The 18,906-nt window shown below is 44.6% G+C and overlaps 1 protein-coding gene across 4 annotated transcripts in view; it reads left to right on the top strand.

The window, feature by feature from the left end:
• The window catches only part of KIAA0586 (KIAA0586 ortholog), a 72,247-nt gene extending 67,850 nt beyond the window's left edge, over positions 1 to 4,397 (top strand). For all 4 annotated transcript variants that reach the window (XM_010712083.3, XM_010712081.3, XM_010712080.3 and 1 more), the window contains one exon: positions 4,028 to 4,397. In XM_010712083.3, coding sequence (XP_010710385.1) covers positions 4,028 to 4,173 — 146 coding nt within the window. In that variant the 3' untranslated portion in view covers positions 4,174 to 4,397. The remainder of the gene's footprint in view (positions 1 to 4,027) is intronic.
• Positions 4,398 to 18,906: the final 14,509 nt, after the last annotated feature.

The raw sequence follows: 18,906 nt of genomic DNA, 5'->3' as shown, positions 1-18,906 counted from the left end.
ACATTGAGTTATGTATTCAGTATGCAGAGTATAGCTTGACATGAGATTTGACTGGAAATACTGTTTCTTATAATGTAATTAGCAACATGACTGACATTGCAGTATATTTTCTCTTTTCAGTTTAGCCTTCAGGACTGCTTACATCAAAATATGCCTGTTTCTTATTGATATATATCAACCCATTAAGTCTGGAATAATCTTGACTTTGCAGAAAATACTGCTTCTTGCCTTGCTGTGCTTAATAACTGTACAACTAGGTATGAAAATGAGTGGACAAAATGGGGGAAGGATGGAGGAAAAACAATTAAGGCCCTTTCGTTGGGGATTTTAAGATGCCGAGTTACAGATTTGCAGGTGCTGTGCTATCCCCAGTGCTCTGAACACTTGAGATAATGCCATCTGGAGGAAGTTATTTGTTGGGACAGGACAGCATTTTCATCTTTGAAGTCAGTAATAAACAAAGTGAAGCAGCTGGAACCTGGCAGGAGAAGAAACAAGCCATTCGTATCAACCCGTGCTATTAAAGGAATGGGAGTTCTGCAGTGGACTTGTTTTTTTTCATATGCTTGGAAAGTTATTCTTGCTCTAGAAGTTAGCTGCTTCAGTTTTTACATCGGAAAAAGAGTAGAGGAAGGTGTTCTGGAGGGTGATGGTTGTTTATAAACCTCAGGAAGTAATATGCAGTTAATTAAAGTAATTATGGCCCCAGTTATAAACTACAACAATAACCTGGGTCCCAGTCCTCCCTATTAATTGTCTATGAAGACAAATCCTTTTCTCGATAAGGGTCTGATTTACCTCCTGATAAATTAAAAATGGAAACTTTATTTAATGTATGGACACCAACCGTAGGGAGTTAAAGCACATGGTTTTTATTTGGCTTAAAAGTCAGACTTGTTTAGTCTTTTTATTTTGCCAAATCTAAAAATTTAAAAGGAAAGATTTAAACATTTTTCTTTGTTCTTATTGTTGCCATATGGTATGAGTAACAAAACCTCCCTTCAGCATGTTTAATTCCTTTTCCATTTGGCATACATTCACGATACACTTGTATATAGCATACTCTCTGTGTGACGGTATGTCTTAGAGAAAAACTCCCTTCACAGGTCACTGGATGGTTGACACACCATTAATTTTTATGTTTCTGTTAAACAAAGATCTGGAAATTTAGTACTGTACACGAATTTGTTATAGATTGCCAAGCACAGGCAAAATCCCTAATCGCAGATCTGACATTTTCCATCAGTGGGTCATCAAGATGTTTTCAGTCACCGTTGAGTTTCTACCAGTCAGAGTCCCTTAAACACACGTAGGAAGGGTGTCAGTTTTCACAGTTTATATGAAAGTATTCTTTTAGATGGTGACAGTGAATTCGGAGAAGTGGAGGTCACCTGGGATCACTCATTCCATTTATTGGATTTTAAGAAGGAAAAGTTTTATAAATACATCTAAGTACATGATTACAAAATTGTTTTGAGTGCTTCCAGAACTTCTAAAGAGAAAAAGCTGTGAAGATCACCAATCGTCCTGCCCTGCCCTACCCTGCTTTGTAAATGGAGGAATTTTCCATATTTATTTTATAGCGTATCAGAAGGTTCTAAGCACCAATGCTGTGTGCATATTTAGAACTGTGAAGGGTTTGGTGTGTAATAGGAAAGCATCTTAGGCCTGGTTGTGAGCTGTTCTCTGATGGGGGGGAAGAAATAAAATGGAGTATCGTGTTAAGGACCTGGACAAGGACTGTCCAAGCTCCGTCACTGATGGACAGCAAAAGCTCAGTATAAACACTGGAAAATGTGTATGCTTAAAAGCTTGTATGTGAGCATAGAAACAAGCATTTAAGCCTGCATGCTTGTGTTTGTGTATTTATCCACATAGACATCTCTGTATGTGTGCACAGTGCATTCCAGAGGTTAGATTAAGTGAGAGGTGATAATGATAAAGCACGTGTTGGGAGTAACAGAACAGTTTCATCTTTGGGCCCACATAGTGGTAGGACTAGCAGTCTTGTGTCGTGGAAAGTTACAGTCATGGAGCCGAGCTTATTGAGTGGGTGAAACAGGATATCCATCATATTTTATAGTTAAAGTGCTGAAAATCTAGGTTCTGTATTTTCTTGTAATTTAACACAGTCAAAGACTTCAGATTTCAAGAAGCGTTTGCTTTGGTTATTTCTTACACTTTTCTTTAGGGGTATTTGGATAACTCAGGACCTGCTAATTTCTCAGCTGAGCAAGCAGATGGAATTATTCTGTTGATTTCTCTGTCCTTTTAGCATTTTACATCTGTCATAAAATTGAACTTCAGTATGTCTGTAAAATATATTAGAGTATGCGTTAAGAAGAATGTAGACTGATATCATAGGGTCTTTCAGCACCCCGGAGTCAAATGCTTGCAAAGTTACTACAGAGCCTTTGGGATAAGGGAATATTCTTTTCTTTTTCCCCCTTTTTTTTTTTTTTTTTAACAAACCTGAAAACAGCTGTTGAAACAATGACCTCATGGAATATGACATGGCTGTGGAAATTATTAACAAAGTCAAGCTTTGAAAGCATCAACCTACACGCAGAATTGAAGTGCTGCTTTGGTGTCTCGGATGATTTACAGGACTTCCTTGGGCATTACACATCCATGTCTTTACTGTGTGTCAGCTTCACGTCTAACCAAATAAAAGCTTTTGCTTTTCTTCTGTTCCCCTTCTGAATAACCTATTTTTGTCATGCGAACGTGGTTACAGACTAAGCTCATGGAAGTACTTCTGGAAGAACAAAACGCATATGCTACTTGCACATCCTTGTGGTGTTACTGTAATGTGCTTTGGAATCACGTTCAGAACATGTTGAATTTCTCATGCCATCTTACTGCTCCTGTGTTAGATTTGCTTGGGCCCTCGCCAACACAAGCCTTGGCATCTGCACTGTGCTGAGGGTTTCAGGGAGTGAAGAAGGCAATCCAAAAAGTGAGGTGGTCAGAGCATGTGAGCAGCTGTGGCAGGCAGGTGACATTGGTTCCCAGGGGTCACACGTGTGCTCTTGTGCTATTGCTGCCATCCCGAGGTGCAGGAGGCTCAGCCGGCACAGGCTGCTCCATGAACTGGCTTTACCATCTCTGGCTTCATTTGTGTTTGACTTCCTAGGCTGTTGGCAGCTGCTCCAACATGAAATTTTATTTTAGCAGTGGGTTTTTGTTATTTTAATTAGTCGTTAGGAGCGTGCTTTGCTACGAGGCAGATGAAAGCAGATTACCACTACAGTGACATAGTAGATAATTAAGTGGGGTGAAAGGAAGCCTAGCTTTCTTTTTTTTTCATTGAGAAAATAGTGTTTTAATTACCTAGCCTGTGATAGAGGAAGGGAGAATTGTTACAGCTCATTGGAATAAGAACAAACTCCAGAAGGGCTTTTGCTGTTGAGCACAGACTCATGTATGTTTGTTTTGCTTGTAGCTGCTGCATTTAAAATAAATATCCCAAGGACAACTGCAATCTCAAAACACTCTTTCTGGTTCTGCGAATGCTATACCACTCATCAATGCTATTTTTCCTGTCTGGAGCCTGATTCATGTCTTGCTCCCTCAGCTCCACAAACTGATGCATCTTGTCTCCTTCCTGGGGCTAAATCCAGTAACTTCTGCCCATCACCCTCCTTCCTACCTCTGGTACCTGCCTGCATGTTGTTTTCTCTCCCTACAGTGCTTCCCAGATGGGGACTGAGCACTGCTGTGACTTTTCACAGCATGTATACATGTGTAGGTAGATGTATGTAAATACAGTAGGTAGATGTATGTAAATACAGTCCATCCTTTGTATGCACAGATATTCATCCCTTTGTTGTCTTATCAAGAAAACTGTGATGGCTAAATCAGCGTACTCTGAAATGCCTCAAAACTGTGGACAGTGAGCATGTCTGTGTCCTTGTATTCCCATGAGGTGATGTGATATGGAGATGAATTCAGTACAGTTAAGTTGTATACGTTGTAGGCTGCAAATAACGTGGTTTTGTTCTGCTTTTTTTTTTCTTTTTCCTAGGAGAAAGTGTTGTCCCACATTTACATTCACACGTTTCTGCAGAAAGGATGTCAGTGAAGCTGCCTTCCATGAATATAGATGACCAGACACAAAGTATAAGTAGCATTCATGGGGATTCAGATTCTTCAGGGGCAGATACATTTTAAAGCGTATGGCTTTTTATGACAGTCACTGTCTGAAGGTTTTGTCTTCAGTATATTTGTCAGCCTCGTGTCATAGTCTGGATGTTTTATCCAAATAGTGGTCTTTCAGAACTGTTTGTTTTCTACCATTTTTCTAAAAATTTTGTTACAGCTGTAAATTTAGGCAATGGCTCTGTTTGTGAATATAACAAATGCTTTTAAGCAAATAAAATGCTGTTCTTTTGGAATCGTTGTGTTTGAGTCAATGAATATGAAGGTCCTTTAAATATTTATTGTATGCACGGATGAACGTGAAAAAGATCAGTATTAAAATCCATGGCAAAGGTCTCTCTCAATGGTGGAAAAAAACAATTGGCTCAGTACAGTATCAGTACAGTTGAAATGGGGAGACAGAGGAAAACGTACATGAAACCGAAGTCTTTGTATCAATATTGTGTTTATAGATATCTTCAGAACTCGGCTCTCAAAAGCTATGAAAAAAGACTCCTTTTTGGTTGACTTGTACCTCATTGTGGTACCAGAGCATATAACTTCATCTGCACAGCTTCAGTGCATCACTTAATGGGAGACACTTTGTTGTTGCAGATACTCATAACCGTGAACAGTTTCCATTACTCTTATTTTATGGAGCCTGCACTGATTTCATCTCTCTGTAGCAGAGACAGATTAAAGTTCCTGTTGGCTCTATTTTGATCTCATTGACAAAAGGTTTGGTTGATTTGCTGCAAAACCTGCAAAGGGAAATGGAAAAAGAGAGAGCTTCAACCATTCAAGGTCAGTAATATCCAGATGATTCAATTTTGAAGGAAGTCCTTTGAGCACATTATAGAGTTATGTTCTTGTCTGTCTTGACAGACATGTAACTAGCAGATTTGGTTTGGGGGTAAAAGCGTGGCAGGCTTCATGTAACATCACTTTAAGAAATGAAAAGATACCAGAGTGACAGCATTACTGGGGGTTGGTTTTCACCATACAGTGTCGTGAATCATAGAATCGTTAATGCTGGAAACGACCTCTAAGCTCATCTGGTCCAACCATCAACCCATCACCACTGTGACCACTGAGTTGCACTGGAACTACCTATGAGGTATGGGGATGCAGTGGGGATGGCAAGAGCTCCTTAACCCACCTTTCCTACAAGAGAAAATCTTTGATGAAATTATGTTCCAAGTTCCCTGTTGAGCTGCTATGTTTTTGAAAACACTAATATATAATTTAGATTCCCTTTGTTGCAGCATAAATGGGAAAATGTGTGAAATGAGCCGCACTGCTCTTGTGCCCGGAGCTGTCGGCCTGGATCAGAACTGTGTTTCACCAAACAAAGTACAGTGTCGTGAATCAAGAACACACAGACAGCTGACAAACCAGGGGTGAGACAGAAGACAGCAGATGGATCTCCAGGCGAGCAGAGCACACAAAGTGGTGAGACAGCCCTGGCTGGGGGGAAAGGCAGTTGTCCCATACCACGATAACAACTGTGTCAGGTTTTGCTGGCTGCAGTGCTGAGCATTGCACATGTTTTTCTAATTCTCTTCTTTTTCCTCTTCTTGGAAACAAATGCATTTGAGTCAAAGGTATTGTCATTGACTGGGATGTGCAGAAACAAGCTGTGTTTTTAGGTGAATATGCAAGAAAATGCCCACTGAAGACCGATTTCAACTGGTTTTGAAAATTCCATCTAGAGTTATGAACTGTCTCACTTCAGCATGACTGATAAGTATCTCTGGAAGCCCCTGTGTGCCTGGCAGTGTGATTTAGGTGGTGCTGGTGGGATGACACTGTGGCACTGGGATGTGCTAATTGTTCGCCCACAGCAATCCCCATTTACCACTCACAGTGAACTGTGAGAGGTGGAGAAAGCGCAAAGTATGTGCTTTTCTTTCCCCCAAACTTACCCAAAACAACGTATCCTGCCAAATAAACATAAGGGAACCTCTGTAAATCTGGCACCCGTGCATAGATCGTATTACAAGGGACTATTTATAATCCCTAGGAACAAACTAAAGGCTGTGTGGGGGTTGGGGGCTTTGCTTTGTTTTTAATCAGGCTCTCATTTTTTCCTTTGAAATGGGAAAATAAAATGCATCTTCTAGAAATGTATCTATTTCTTACTTTTGGATTCAGTCTTGTATTTCAGATCCCTGTAAATAGTTTTCCGGAGTTTGAAATGGTAAGCACATGTTCTGTGAACACAGCCAAGCCGTGATAAGGAATTCATCTGTCTGCCTCTTCAAGTTCCATTTTGTTTCTGCAGCTTTTATGATTGAAAATGCACATTTCTCATGGGCACTCACAGAACTGAAACAGCATGATTTGCAAGCTCGCTAAATGGATTTCTTCCAAGCAAGTCATTGGGGTATGTCATCAAAGCTTAGCAGCATCAAATAGAATTCCATCCAGGAAAAGTATTAAAAACCCACCTCTACACAGCTATATTTTTCAGTTAATTCTCAGCAGCAGAGGGGTGGGGGGAGGAGGTTGTTATTGGATTTCAGGATTGCAGCGTGGAAACCAAAACCCTGGCTTTATATTTTGGTTCAGCTGAATTCCTGGTGAAGCTCACTGGACTCTTAACATTAGGAAAGCATTGGGACCAGGGCGTTTATTCACAGATTGAACTCACAGTATATGAAAGTGCAAAAATGAAATGTCAGAAGTGTTTACTTGCTGAAGTCATTTTCAAGCTTTGGTAAAAATCTGGCAGCTTGGAGGTGAGGTGCTCAGAAACCAATTTCTTTCTCTTGCTCTAAGTAAAAAGAGTTGATGTGTGATTAGGGTGGTAGCAGTGAGGAGAATGGGTGGATCCATAAGCTGATGGCTGGTTTGTCTGATGCCAGCGTCACCTCTCCCTGTTCAGCTGATCTATCTTGGTTTTCAGTGTAGGAAGCAGAGCATTTAATGCACGCGATTAATCTTATCTGAATTGGGGGAAATTGGATAAAGTGAGGCTTTTATTACTGCTGTTCACCTTCAGAGCTGAGAGGTTGAAGTTGTCAAAATTAGCTGCTGAAAACGTGGTGCTAACCTTCCAAGGTGCTTTAAGATCAATATAGGATAACGTTTCTGTCCTGCCTTGGTAAAGATGTACATGCCAGCCTTCTCCCTGTGAATTAAGTACTCAAATGTTTGAAATTACACACGTGCAAAAAATTGCTGGATCCCACTCTGAAATGTATCTGCTTCAGAGCTGGAACCCTGCAGCTATTTAACAGCTCCCTGTTAACACTAGACATGAATAGACAGAAGGGCAAGAGGGTTGCATCCTACTGTATTGAAATGACATGAGAAGTTCATCTTCTCTGTACAGGTCCAACAGAGTTTTATAGATGGGACTGAAAACTACTTCATAAGCTTGTGATTTTTATACTGGCCAGCAGGTATGTTTCTATGATTTTCTCATTTTTTTATCCATTCTTTTGGTGCACTCCTGATTTAAACATATATCTTTCATAGGTTGCCTCTAAAATACTCCTTGTTATGATCATGTGTCTATGCCTTCCCCACCTTCCAGGACTTGGATGAGATATTGCCTCTTTGGTCCCAGAAGTGTGACCATATGTGACCCGAATCTTGATGCTGTGGTGTCTTTGAGCCACACCGTTGTGTTTCAGCATTCTCTTGTTTCTGTCAAGACCAGTGGCACCATCATTTTTAAAATGAGGAGATACCACTAAGCTAGAAGGAATTTTGGCCACTTTTCTATGACTTCTTCAGATGGACAGGGCTCTAGTCTGCCTCTCCAGGCTTGTCCTTCTTTTGCCTTCTCATTATAGCAGCAATGGCTTCATATTTCATAGAATTATAGAATGGTTTGGGTTGGAAGGGACCTTTAAGATCATCTAGTTCCAACCCCCTGCTATAGACCCCCTAGACCAGGCTGCTCAAAGCCCCATCCAGCCTGGCCTTGAATGCTTTCAGGAAGGGGGCATTCAAAACATCTACATATTTAAGGTAGAAACCAAAAAGTAAGAGAAAAAATAAAATCAGAAGCATAATCCAGAGACTGCGGGGGTGCTTTGTTCATGGAGGATCATTTCCCAGTGCTCTCAGCACCATATGGGGCTGGCTTGGCCCTTCCTCACTGTCAACGGTTTACGGGCTGGTTCGGCCCGGTTCCGTGACTAGAAGGGCGGAGGGATCCGCGGATCCGCGCCCCCGGAAAAAAAAAGAAAATAAGGGACCCCGAAATAATTGAAAACAGTGGCAACAATCTGAGGTAAAACAAAGTAATTTACTAAATATGGTATCAACAGAATTTTATAAGGAGAGAGAATGTGAAATTGATGGTGGATCGGCCTTACCACAACGCTGAGATGAGAAGCGCAGGCAGAGAAGCGCAGGCGAGAAGCGCAGGCAGAGAAGCGCAAGCGAAGCAGCGCAGGCAGAGAAGCGCAAGCGAAGCAGCGCAGGCAGAGAAGAGAGCATCAGGTGACCTTGCCGGGAGTTATATCTCCTCGCTGACCGCAAAGCCCCCTGGGGAAACGTAGCTGCTCTTCTCCGCTGGACAGGCACCCGGAACTTGAGCATCAGCAGTCAAACCCCCAGTACATTGCATGATGTTATGATGTGGAATACCGATAATGAAAAATCATGAAACCATGACACTCACCCCTCCGTAGAGCCTGCTTGGGGCAGGGAAGCATCATTCCAGTTGGTCTTCACTCCCAAGGTCCATAGGCTGACAGTGCTGCACCAAAGCTGTTGAGAAGGGATACACAAGGCCCCTGAAATAACTTGAACTAAAAGCCAGAATGTTTCTTGTCTCTGTAGTTCCCATTGCAGGTCTAGGATGGTTTCAAAAAATAGTTGGGTAAAGAGAAATACAAAAAATCAGTCATCTGAAGAGTTGAGTGAATGCAGAACAAAGATGTTTCACATTGCCTTGGACTGGCCACAGGCAGTGCCCCCTTTGTGGGGATGTGCTGCTGTTGCATCTGTGGGCTTATTCCCTGCTCTGCCATCTCAGCGCACTGATTTCATATTGGCAGCTGAAAGATGTTCCCTTGATTGACACCTGTTCCTTTATGCATATATATATATATAACTAAAATATATATATATGTTGTCCTTATCCTACAGCCTTTATCACTTGGATAGCCCACTGTCTGATCACCCTATGACGATCTTGCCACTGCAACCATGATTTATAGCTTATTTTTAATGGGTTCTGGGAGATGCTCATTGCAGCGAGTGGGAATTTTGCAGGCTGAGTGGCAGCCTATCATTTTTTCCCCCCTTATTTTTATTTTGACAGCTTTGGGAATTGTAGCCTTGGAGAAGAGTACCCAGCACCCCGCATCTGTCACATAAATGCTGTCTTCCCTTCTGTGCTGCAAAGCTGCACTCCTTCTCCACTGTGTTTCATTAATCAGCACCTGTGGCACTGAGGTATGATGAGACATGGCAATAAATGGAGACTCAGTGCCTGCCTGCACTGCCTTTAGGTCTGCTAGTGCCCATTGTTTGATGCAGCTTTCAGTGGTACAGTGCCATGTACTGTGCAGGAAGGGATTCCTCTGGCCCACAGATTTTGCACCTCAAGGCCAAAGAGGATGTCCAGTTCTGTGCCTCTCTCCGTGTTACTCTATGAGCATCTGATTTTCTTCTATTTCCCCAGTATTATTTCTCCCAGAGAGAGGGGATCAATTAACTACAGCCGTTTTTGCAATCATGCCCTCTTTTAGTAAGTAGTCACGCTGTTACCTCCCTAATGTTGTGAGCATGGTTTTCAGGACATCTTTCTCCAGGTTTGTTCAGATTCTTGTACACTTTTAGGGGACAGTGCTGGCTGGTTGTTGCAAGTCTTTCTAAAGCCAGGAGGGCACGGGATGTGACAGGGACCTCACCACAAGGAGTCTGTACAAAAAAAGCGTTGACAAAAGGGTGACAAACCCCTCTCTCATGCTTGTAGCAGCAGATCTGCATCTTCTTGCTGCACTGTTTGAGGAGTAAAGGTCCCTTAGGGAAGCAGTTTTTTCTCTGCTCTGGGTAGTAAATAATGGGACTGCTCATCCCCACATACCTGGCCCTCCTTGTTGTTATCTTAATTGCTTCATTCTCACAACTGCACACTCAATCTTTTCAGAAAATCAGAGCCTTCAACTTCATTCCTAGAACTTGAGGAAATCTCCCTGCCATTTCCCAGCATTGCTCATCTTGGAGAACAAACCCTATCTCTCCCTGCCCGATGCAGCCCAGATTTCCTCAGGAATTATCTAAACAGTGCCACGTGATCCATTGCTCTCAACCTCTCTACAAATGGGAAAGCATAAATCATGTGTCCCTGCAAATAAACACAACTGGCAAGATGTTATTTTTCTCCGTCTGAAGTAACACCGGCTCTTTAATCTGCCGCCTCCTGCAAGCATGTCTGCTCAGAGAAAGTACAATCACTACAATGTATACACAATGTTCTTCTGCCACTTTTCCTTGCAAGCTCTAATGGGAGCTCTGTGCCAGAAGCATTTAAAGTAATGCAGCCAAATGAATACCTCTTACTGTTCTCGCTTCTCTTCTTCGTCTTGGCTTTGAGAGCAAAGAGCATTCCTGCTTGTAAGGAAATGAACAGTCCAGCTAAGAAAGAGAAAATCCGAACCGTGAAATCCTGGTGCAGCTTAATTGTCAGACCTGTGACTTTCTTATGAGCACCGTTTTATGGTGGTGGGGTGGGGGGAGGGTGCTGGGACATCATTAATTCTGAAAATATTCTTTGTAAACCAAGGAAAGGGTAAGTCCTTGCCTTAACAGAAACAACTCCGAGCTGAGCACTTAAAAACACTTCAAAAACTGGAGATGTTTTTACAGTTAAACCTCGTCTGGAATTCATTTAAAATAATCATGTTTACATGGAGGTGAATTAGTGCGCCGAGCTCTGCCAATGCCTCGCTGCAGCTAAGGGTGTGCAGCCAAGAGCCGTACCGGTGCTGGTTCTGTCCCTGCCTGCTGCACTGCAAGACTCTCGGGTAGGAAGCCCAGGGTTGGAGGAGGGGTGGAAGCCAAAATTGCTTTAATCAGTGATGAACCTTGTGGGGATAATCCAGGGAGAGCGAGTGCTGGGGATATGTTTTGCCTTTCATTACAAACCAACTGGTTTTGTGTCTGCACAAGGCAGCGTGTAGAGTTCTTGTTGCTGTGAGTGCTGGATGGATGTCTGACCGTTCCACTCCTGCCCTTCAGCTCTTGTTTTAGGGCCTCTCTGCTTGAGATAAGACATCCTTATGAAGCAAGTTATACATCAGATACCTGGGAATGTCTCTGCATGTCTGTCCTGTGCGGTCCTTCCAGGAGTCAAAGAAACCATTTCTCTTGATGAAACGCTGAGTGCCAGGATCTCATCCCTGCTGAGGTCTGTGAGCAATTGCAGACAGCAAAGCCTTTCCGTTTTGCTTTGATGGACAAAAATGCAATTGCCTTGAGTGTCAGCTGATAGGAAAGGGAGCTTTATTTCAGTCATCCTGCACTGTTGTTTTCCTTTATTGAAGTTCATGGTGGTTGCAAGTCCCCTCCTGACCCTCAGCTCGTCCCCTACTTCCATCTGCAGATAGTGTGATGTCACCGGAGTTGCTCTTCCTGCCTGGGCTCTCAGCCTGGTCCTGGCAGACTGTGCCCACAGGGGGGATACATGGGCCCTGCTGGGGACTCAGATGTCACCGCCTGCTCACTGCTGTGCCTGTCCAGTGCCTGCTGTGCCTCGTGCGTGTGCCCCGAAGAAACACAGCTTTCAAATGTATGCTAAAAAAGGCAACATAGGGTAAAAGGGAAGTTATAAATGATACCAAACCTAGAAGGAAGACGGGGACAAGCATGGATGAGTGCTCTTTGCTTGGTCTGGATCTGCATGAGCATGGGAGGTGATTTCCCCCTCTGCATTGCTCTCATGAGCCCCTGCCTGCAGTACTATGCTCTGCTTTGGGCCTCCAGCACAAGGAGAACATGGAGCTGTTGGAATAATCCAGAGGAGGCGCAGGGGGCTGGAACACCTCTGCTATAGAGTCAGGCAGTGTCCTGTCTGGAGAAAGAAGGCTCTGGAAAGACTTCCTTGTGTCCTTCCAGTATCTATAGGGGCTGATGAATGTTGGGGGGGACTCTTTCTCAGGGAGTGCAGTGACAGAGCAAGGGGCAATGACTTTAAACTGAAAAAGAATCCTAAATTACAGAACACCTCAACTTGGAGGGGGCCCACACGGATCTTTCTCTAACCACCCCAACCCTCCATGCATTTCCTCAAAGAGCAGAGCTCAGTGCTGCCATTCACTCCCTGCAAGGAGCTGCAGGCCTCCTTGAGGCCTCCCCTCTGGGCTCAACAAACTCCTCACACTCTTGCCCTCAAACCCTTCCCCATCCCCGTAACCCTCCTTTGGCCACTCTCTAACAGCATTCTGGCAGTGCCCAACTTCACCCAGAGCTCAAGGTGAGGTTAGAAGACCACCTCATATTCCTCAGTACATTTGGTGTGCTGACAGCAGCCTCTGATCCTAAAGCTAAGGCTGCCACTGCTCTAAGCACTTCTTACTAACCCATTTGCTTCGAATTCCTACAGATTTGTGTAATTTGCCACCTGTGGGACTGGGGGAGCTCTGTGCCAGTGCTGGCAGCTTTGCCTGGAGATTCACTTCTTCAGATAACAAATCTCAGGACCGGCAGTTGAACCAGCACATGCTGCCATTTTAATGAACTATAAACTCAGAGCATCTTAGCACACTTGGGAAAAAAAAAAAACATAAATCAGAGTTCCTTCTGATTTCTTTCTCTCCTTTTTCCTTGTTTCGAGAACATGCAAGCACCCAATGATTAGGTTTCTTTCAGCTAATCATTTCAAAATGGGCCACATCACTGCTGGGCCCTGCGCTACAGGGTTGGCCACAACATCTGTTCTGTGGAGAAGCAACGTCTTGAGCAGGGATAAACCCCTTCCAGCAGGATGTCAGGGAACCCTGCAAACATGAGAAAACTGCTGCCACTGAGGCTGTGAAACCCAAACCTCTTGAAGCTGCAGGCTGGGAATGTCACTGCTGAAAGGGATGGGAGAAAGATGGAGCTCAGTTTCCATGCAGTGCAGTCAGGAATTGTGACCCTCCTGCAGAACCATTGCTTTGAATGAAAATTTCAAATGGGATAATGAGTTGGAAATTCAACTAATTTTCAGCAAACATGGGACAGTTGTTACAGATTTGTTTTTCTTGCTGCGGGCTTCCACCACCAGAAGCACAACATGAAGCTCAGTGGATCGAGCATAGCTCTTACGCTTCTCCAATCTGTTATTTTTATAGCTATTTCTGCATCTTGTTAGGTATCCTTGGCAGCAAAAGGCTTTTGTTCCCCTCCCCCCTTGTTTTTCCAATATATATTTGGAGTAATGGGAACTTTTGCTGTGATACTTAGTTTTTGCATGACAAATGAAACATCTGAAGAGAACAGTGCTCAGAAACTGAATAAAGACATGCAAAGCTGAGATCTTGAGGCAAGGATTTAAGAAGAATAAAGGTGCTGCAGACATTTCTGACACAATCCGAGAACCTGATCAAATGCTGCTTTTCCCTGACCTTGTTCCTGGGAGTGTTTGAGTTGTTGGGGCTTCTGCTGCTGCTTGTAAAACTGACACAGTGTCTGCACAAAATGGAAAAATTTCACGTGCAAAGATTCTGAGCAACTTGAAAGAGGCTCAGAAAGGGGCAGGGCCTGGGACAAGCTCAGAAATGTGGAAGTATTTTGGATTACTGTGCCCAAGCCTCAAATTTACAAGATATTTAAAACACATGCCTACATTTACGCATATGAATACTTGCACTGACTCAATGAGATCCTTCACCAGGGTGAATGCAGGCATAGGTTAACTTGTCTCACTGAATGAGAAATGTAGAAATAATCCACGTACTTCCTCCTTGGCTCACACATAGTCACAATGCAAACATAGAGTAGACCCCAGCTGAGTACATAGAGCAGATGATGCAAAAACTCTGATAAATGCTAAACCAGGTCTTAGATCTCACCGACTGACAGCACAATAACTGCTTCTCCTTAAAATCACACAACCATTAAGGTTGGAAAAGATCACCATGATCTCCAACCCCTACCCCCCCACCATGCCCACTGCCCACATCCCTTAGTGCCACATCTCCACAGTTCTCGAGCAGCCCACCGCTCCCTGGGCAGCTGTGGCACTGCATCACCACTCTCTGAGAAGAAATGTTCCCTAATACCTACCCTAAATCCTTCAGACAGGCTGAAGCATGCAGGATTTGGGTTGGTACACATGGAGCATTTCTCCTCATCTCACTTCACTCCCAAATATTCTCACTTTTGAGGGTGATGAGTGCACGGACAACAGTGTTGGGGGAATTTGATGCCCATTCTTCACTGTGATGTGGTTAAGTCATCAGAACTACGGTCGCTGTTACTGGTGAATACTGGCCACAATTCCTCAATATCTGTATGTACTAAAACCCAGATGCATTTATTTTTTATTTTCTGGGCTTGATGTTCCCATCACAAGCAGGCTTTTTGTGAGCCACTGGAGGAAAGTGAGCAGGGAGCCCTGGTGCATGCAGCAGCAGCAGAAGCACCTTGTTTTCCCAACGAGGGCTTCAGAAGAGCCGTGGCTCCAGCACTGCATCACACCTGGACACCTGCTGTTCCCAGAGCTCACACTAACCAGCTGGGCTGGGGGCTGCTCACGGAGCTCTATCGATCCACTCACATGTCCAGCAGGGCTCTTTGGGCTGAGCTGGTTGCTTTGTCAATATCCACATTAATCTCCCTGCAGACTCCACTCCAGCCACTTTTGCAGCTTTGCTGAAGGTACGAATGTATTTCCCATTTTCCTGCTGAATTCACAGAGCTGCGGGTGCTCGCTCACTTCCCTGGCTGCAGCCGCAGTGTTGCTGCCTGTAGGTGGGAACTGAAGGCTGAAATACTTTCTTACTGATGAAATACAGTCTTACTGATGAGCTCAGTGCTGGAGTTGATGTTTATTGCTTTTGTGCAAGTCCTCGACGTCCCTGTCATTTTCCCACAAGACACTGAGACGTCTCGTTCTTGGTGTGAACCAACAACAACCAACAAGCCGATTTCCCACCTTTGGGAGCATGGGAAGTGCTGGGCTGTTGTGTAAAGCATATACTGACCAATCCCTCTGCAATGAGCAGGGACACCCACAGCTCCATTAGGTGCTCAGAGCCCCATCCAGCCTGACCTTGGGTGTCTGCAGGGATGGGGTACGACCTCTGGGCAACCTGTGCCAGTGCCTCACCAACCTTACTGCATGCAGCTTCTTCCTTATATCCCATCTAAATCTCTTTTAGTTGGAAACCATTTTGCCTTGTCCTGTCACAACAGCCCTGCTGAGGAGTCTGCCCCCATTTTTCTTAGAGTCTTCCTTTAGATACTAAAAGTGTTCACCCCACAGTCCTGAGAGCAAACTCACACTGCCTTCTGTTGGCAGGAGCTGCAGTGAAGTTGTCTGATGCTCTGCGATGCTCTGCAGCAGCACATCATGGTGCAGCAGTAATGCAATAGGATGTGGTGACAAGGTGGTCCTGGGTCAGGGCACGTTGCTAATGGTGTGGTAAAGCCATTTAGTTTTGAAGGGTTTAATGAAAGTCTTAAAACCTTTACTCCGGCACTGTCTTGGTGCTGTAGAAGTAAAACTGGATTTTCAAAATTCTCTTAGGAGGATACATGGGAGGACTGCTATTAGTTGAAGAATACCAGTTATAACGTGGCACAGTGCCTCCTTTTTCTAAGCTTTTTCTAAGCTGAATTCAGTTACCACCATTGAGAACTTCCCCTGCCGGGCCCTGATTTACCACCCTCATACAGCAGCTCCTTGCAGCCCTGCTCCCGGACGGGTCACCATGCTGAACCAGGCTCTGCTGAGAAAAGAGAGAGGAATAATCAAGTCAATTAAGAAAATTAAGAAAGGGTTAAAAAAAAAAAGGATAGATGCACAGATTGTCAAGCTGGGGACGTGGAGGCATGAATTGCTTTGCCCTTCTCCCACCTCACCCCGCCATGGCCCCTTCCCACCCGGATGGTCCCCCTCTTGCAGCCCCCTTCTTGCTGCTTCCATGTTTCCCTGCAGCCCCTGCATGGCCATGGCAGGAGGGTGATGGTTTGGTGAGGGCTACAAAGCAGCTCTGCCAGCCAGCAAGCCGGCATGGAAAAAACCAGTTGCAGATTTTTTTGAGCCCCATAAGCCCTTCCTCTCTTCCCTCCCACAAGAGCTCCCATAAATCTTACCTCCTTATCACAGAGCCCGTGCCTCTCCTCCACAGGAACAGAAAGAGCATCCTTAAAACTGGAAGCTGTGCTGGGGCAGGAAGGGGCAGCACCCCACTGTTGGCTCTGATACCCCTCACAAAGGAGCTTGGACTGCAACGTTTGTTTGCAACTTGTGTTTTCCTTGCAATAGATGCGTTATTGCTTAAAAAGAAGGTAATATCTGTAATTTCTCCAAGAGGGTTCATTTTCAAACTGGGACCAGGCTGGGTTTTCAAACTGGGATGTGGCTGTATCAGCAAGGGACTTCGTCCTGCTATGTGAACTACTATGGAATTCTTCATTACCTTTCATAACTATTCATTATCTTCCATGTTTTTAGGGCACTTTCTCCACATGCTGTGGGTGTCCTCGGGCCTATTGGTACCACTGCCACCACTGAAATTACATCCTGGGTGCAGAGGGAGCTTTGGCAGCCACCTGTGCGGGGCTCCCATTTTTGCAGTGCAGAGGGAAATGCCTCTGTGCTGCTGGACTGCCTGCTTCCCCCATCTGATCTATTATTAATGATGCTCCTGGCACTGAGCTCATTAAGAAATGCGTTCCCCAGCTCCTTCTCGCCTGGCCCTGCCTCTTTTAAAATTGAACCTTTTAATTTGAATGAATCTTTAATTCGGCTCTGTCTCCTTTCATGCCCTCCCTATAAAGAGCTATTCCCCCGGTTCCTTAGGACAAGGAGTTATTTGATCAGGTTGAAATGGGGATTTGTAGCCGTGGCATTGATCTGATTTTGTTGATGTGGCTGCAGGATTTCATTGCCTGCTCATAGCAGGGATGCATAGTCATAAAAAAGCAGGAGGGAAGTCTTAAGGTTTCTGAGTCTGCTCCACTCATCTCCGATGCTTTTAGCACATGGGAAGGGCTCACTGCTGTTTCCTTGGTTTCTCTGGGGGATGCATCATTTTCAGCTGTGCCTTTTTTGTACTAGCACTCTCCATGCAACTGGATGCTGGGAGGAAAAGAGTGGGTTTAGGGAAGACAATGGATCCATGGGGACTTTTTTTTGAAGGGTGGGGTTAATTGGTATTTGTAGGTCCTGATCCTCTTTCTGTGAATTCAATAATCATGAGATTTGAGACTTTTTCTTCCAGAGGGATGAATGGAGAGGGTGAATGGAACCAAGCCAAAGCATAGTGGTGGCTCTGTGGCTGTGGGTTTTGGCTACGGATGGGACCAGCTGGTGACCTCTTTGGTAGCACATGGCCAGGATGCTTCTGCACGGAGACATGGCTGGCAACCTGAAATCCCTTTCCTGCCTATGCCCCAGCCTCTTCCTGCAAACACTTTCTTACCAAGGTACAGTCACAGAATGGGTTGGTTTGGAAGGGTGCCCTCCCCAGCTCAGTCTGCACATGGCCCCATCCATGGCCTTGGGCACCTCCAGGGATGGGGCACCCACAGCTCTGGGCAGAAGTGTCAGGGCCTTACTGCCCTGATGTCAAAAAATTTCTTTCTTATATGCAAAAGGGTCTCAGTTTTGCATTTCTGTCCATTCAGACACTAAGCTGGCTATACCCATATCTTGCAGAAAAGCTCCTAGATGCTTCCCTCTCCCACATGCTCTCTGAGCACCATGAATGAGCTGTGGGGCTTTGCCTTAAATTCCTCCCGCCCTCCAGCTGTCTGAGCCCTGGTGTTTGCACCTGGCCCACCTGGGAGGATGGAGAACATGGATTATACTGCCCTGGGAGGTTTAAATTACCCTTAACCCTTGGGTGTGCCTTTATGCATGAATCCATATCTGGCCAAAAGCTTCTTTCCCATTCAGGGTGAACAGCACAGAGAGAAAAATACAACTTTTGTGCCACTGGATCCAAATTGCCACTGATATTTAGGAGCCCAGAGCTCTAAATGCAGCCAGAGAGAGACCTGGCTGGCCTGTGCCTGGGGTGTCCAGAGTGCTAGCATCCCAAATGTGCAAACAGTGGGCTGGTGCTGGGTCTGGGCGTGGGGAGATGGAGCTGCTTGGTGCTAATGGAGATGTTAGTTGTACAGATAAACCACATCTTGCAGCTGATTTAGCTGAAACTGACCAGCAACATCACTCCCAGCTTGGTTCTGTATCTCTTTCCCCCTCCCCCTTCAACTGTTTTATGGATTATGCAGCTCCTGCCAAAGGTTTTAAGTTTGAAACTGCACCATAGCTCGGCACATAAAGATGTTGAATGAACGATTTAAAACTCTTAGTCATTAAAACTGTCCAGGAGAACCTAATGGCTGTTATTTACTGTGCTTCCCAGCTCAGCCGAAATCTAGCCTTTTCTTTGCCTGCTTTCTATACTTTCCTTTTTAAAAACAGCAGCCAAAATTGTCTGGAAAGCATTCCTTGAGAGAGACAAACTGGATCCATAAGTGGAAATATCAGTTTTTAAGAATCTCTGCCGCTGCTTTGAAGTAACTTCACTTTTTGTTTGATTGCCCTGCCTCAAAAGCTTTATCTTCTGAGTTATCTCTTAAAAA

The sequence above is a fragment of the Meleagris gallopavo genome, chromosome 5, assembly GCF_000146605.3.
Source record: "Meleagris gallopavo isolate NT-WF06-2002-E0010 breed Aviagen turkey brand Nicholas breeding stock chromosome 5, Turkey_5.1, whole genome shotgun sequence".
Taxonomy (NCBI): domain Eukaryota; kingdom Metazoa; phylum Chordata; class Aves; order Galliformes; family Phasianidae; genus Meleagris; species Meleagris gallopavo.
This window is presented reverse-complemented; position numbering and strand designations above follow the sequence as displayed.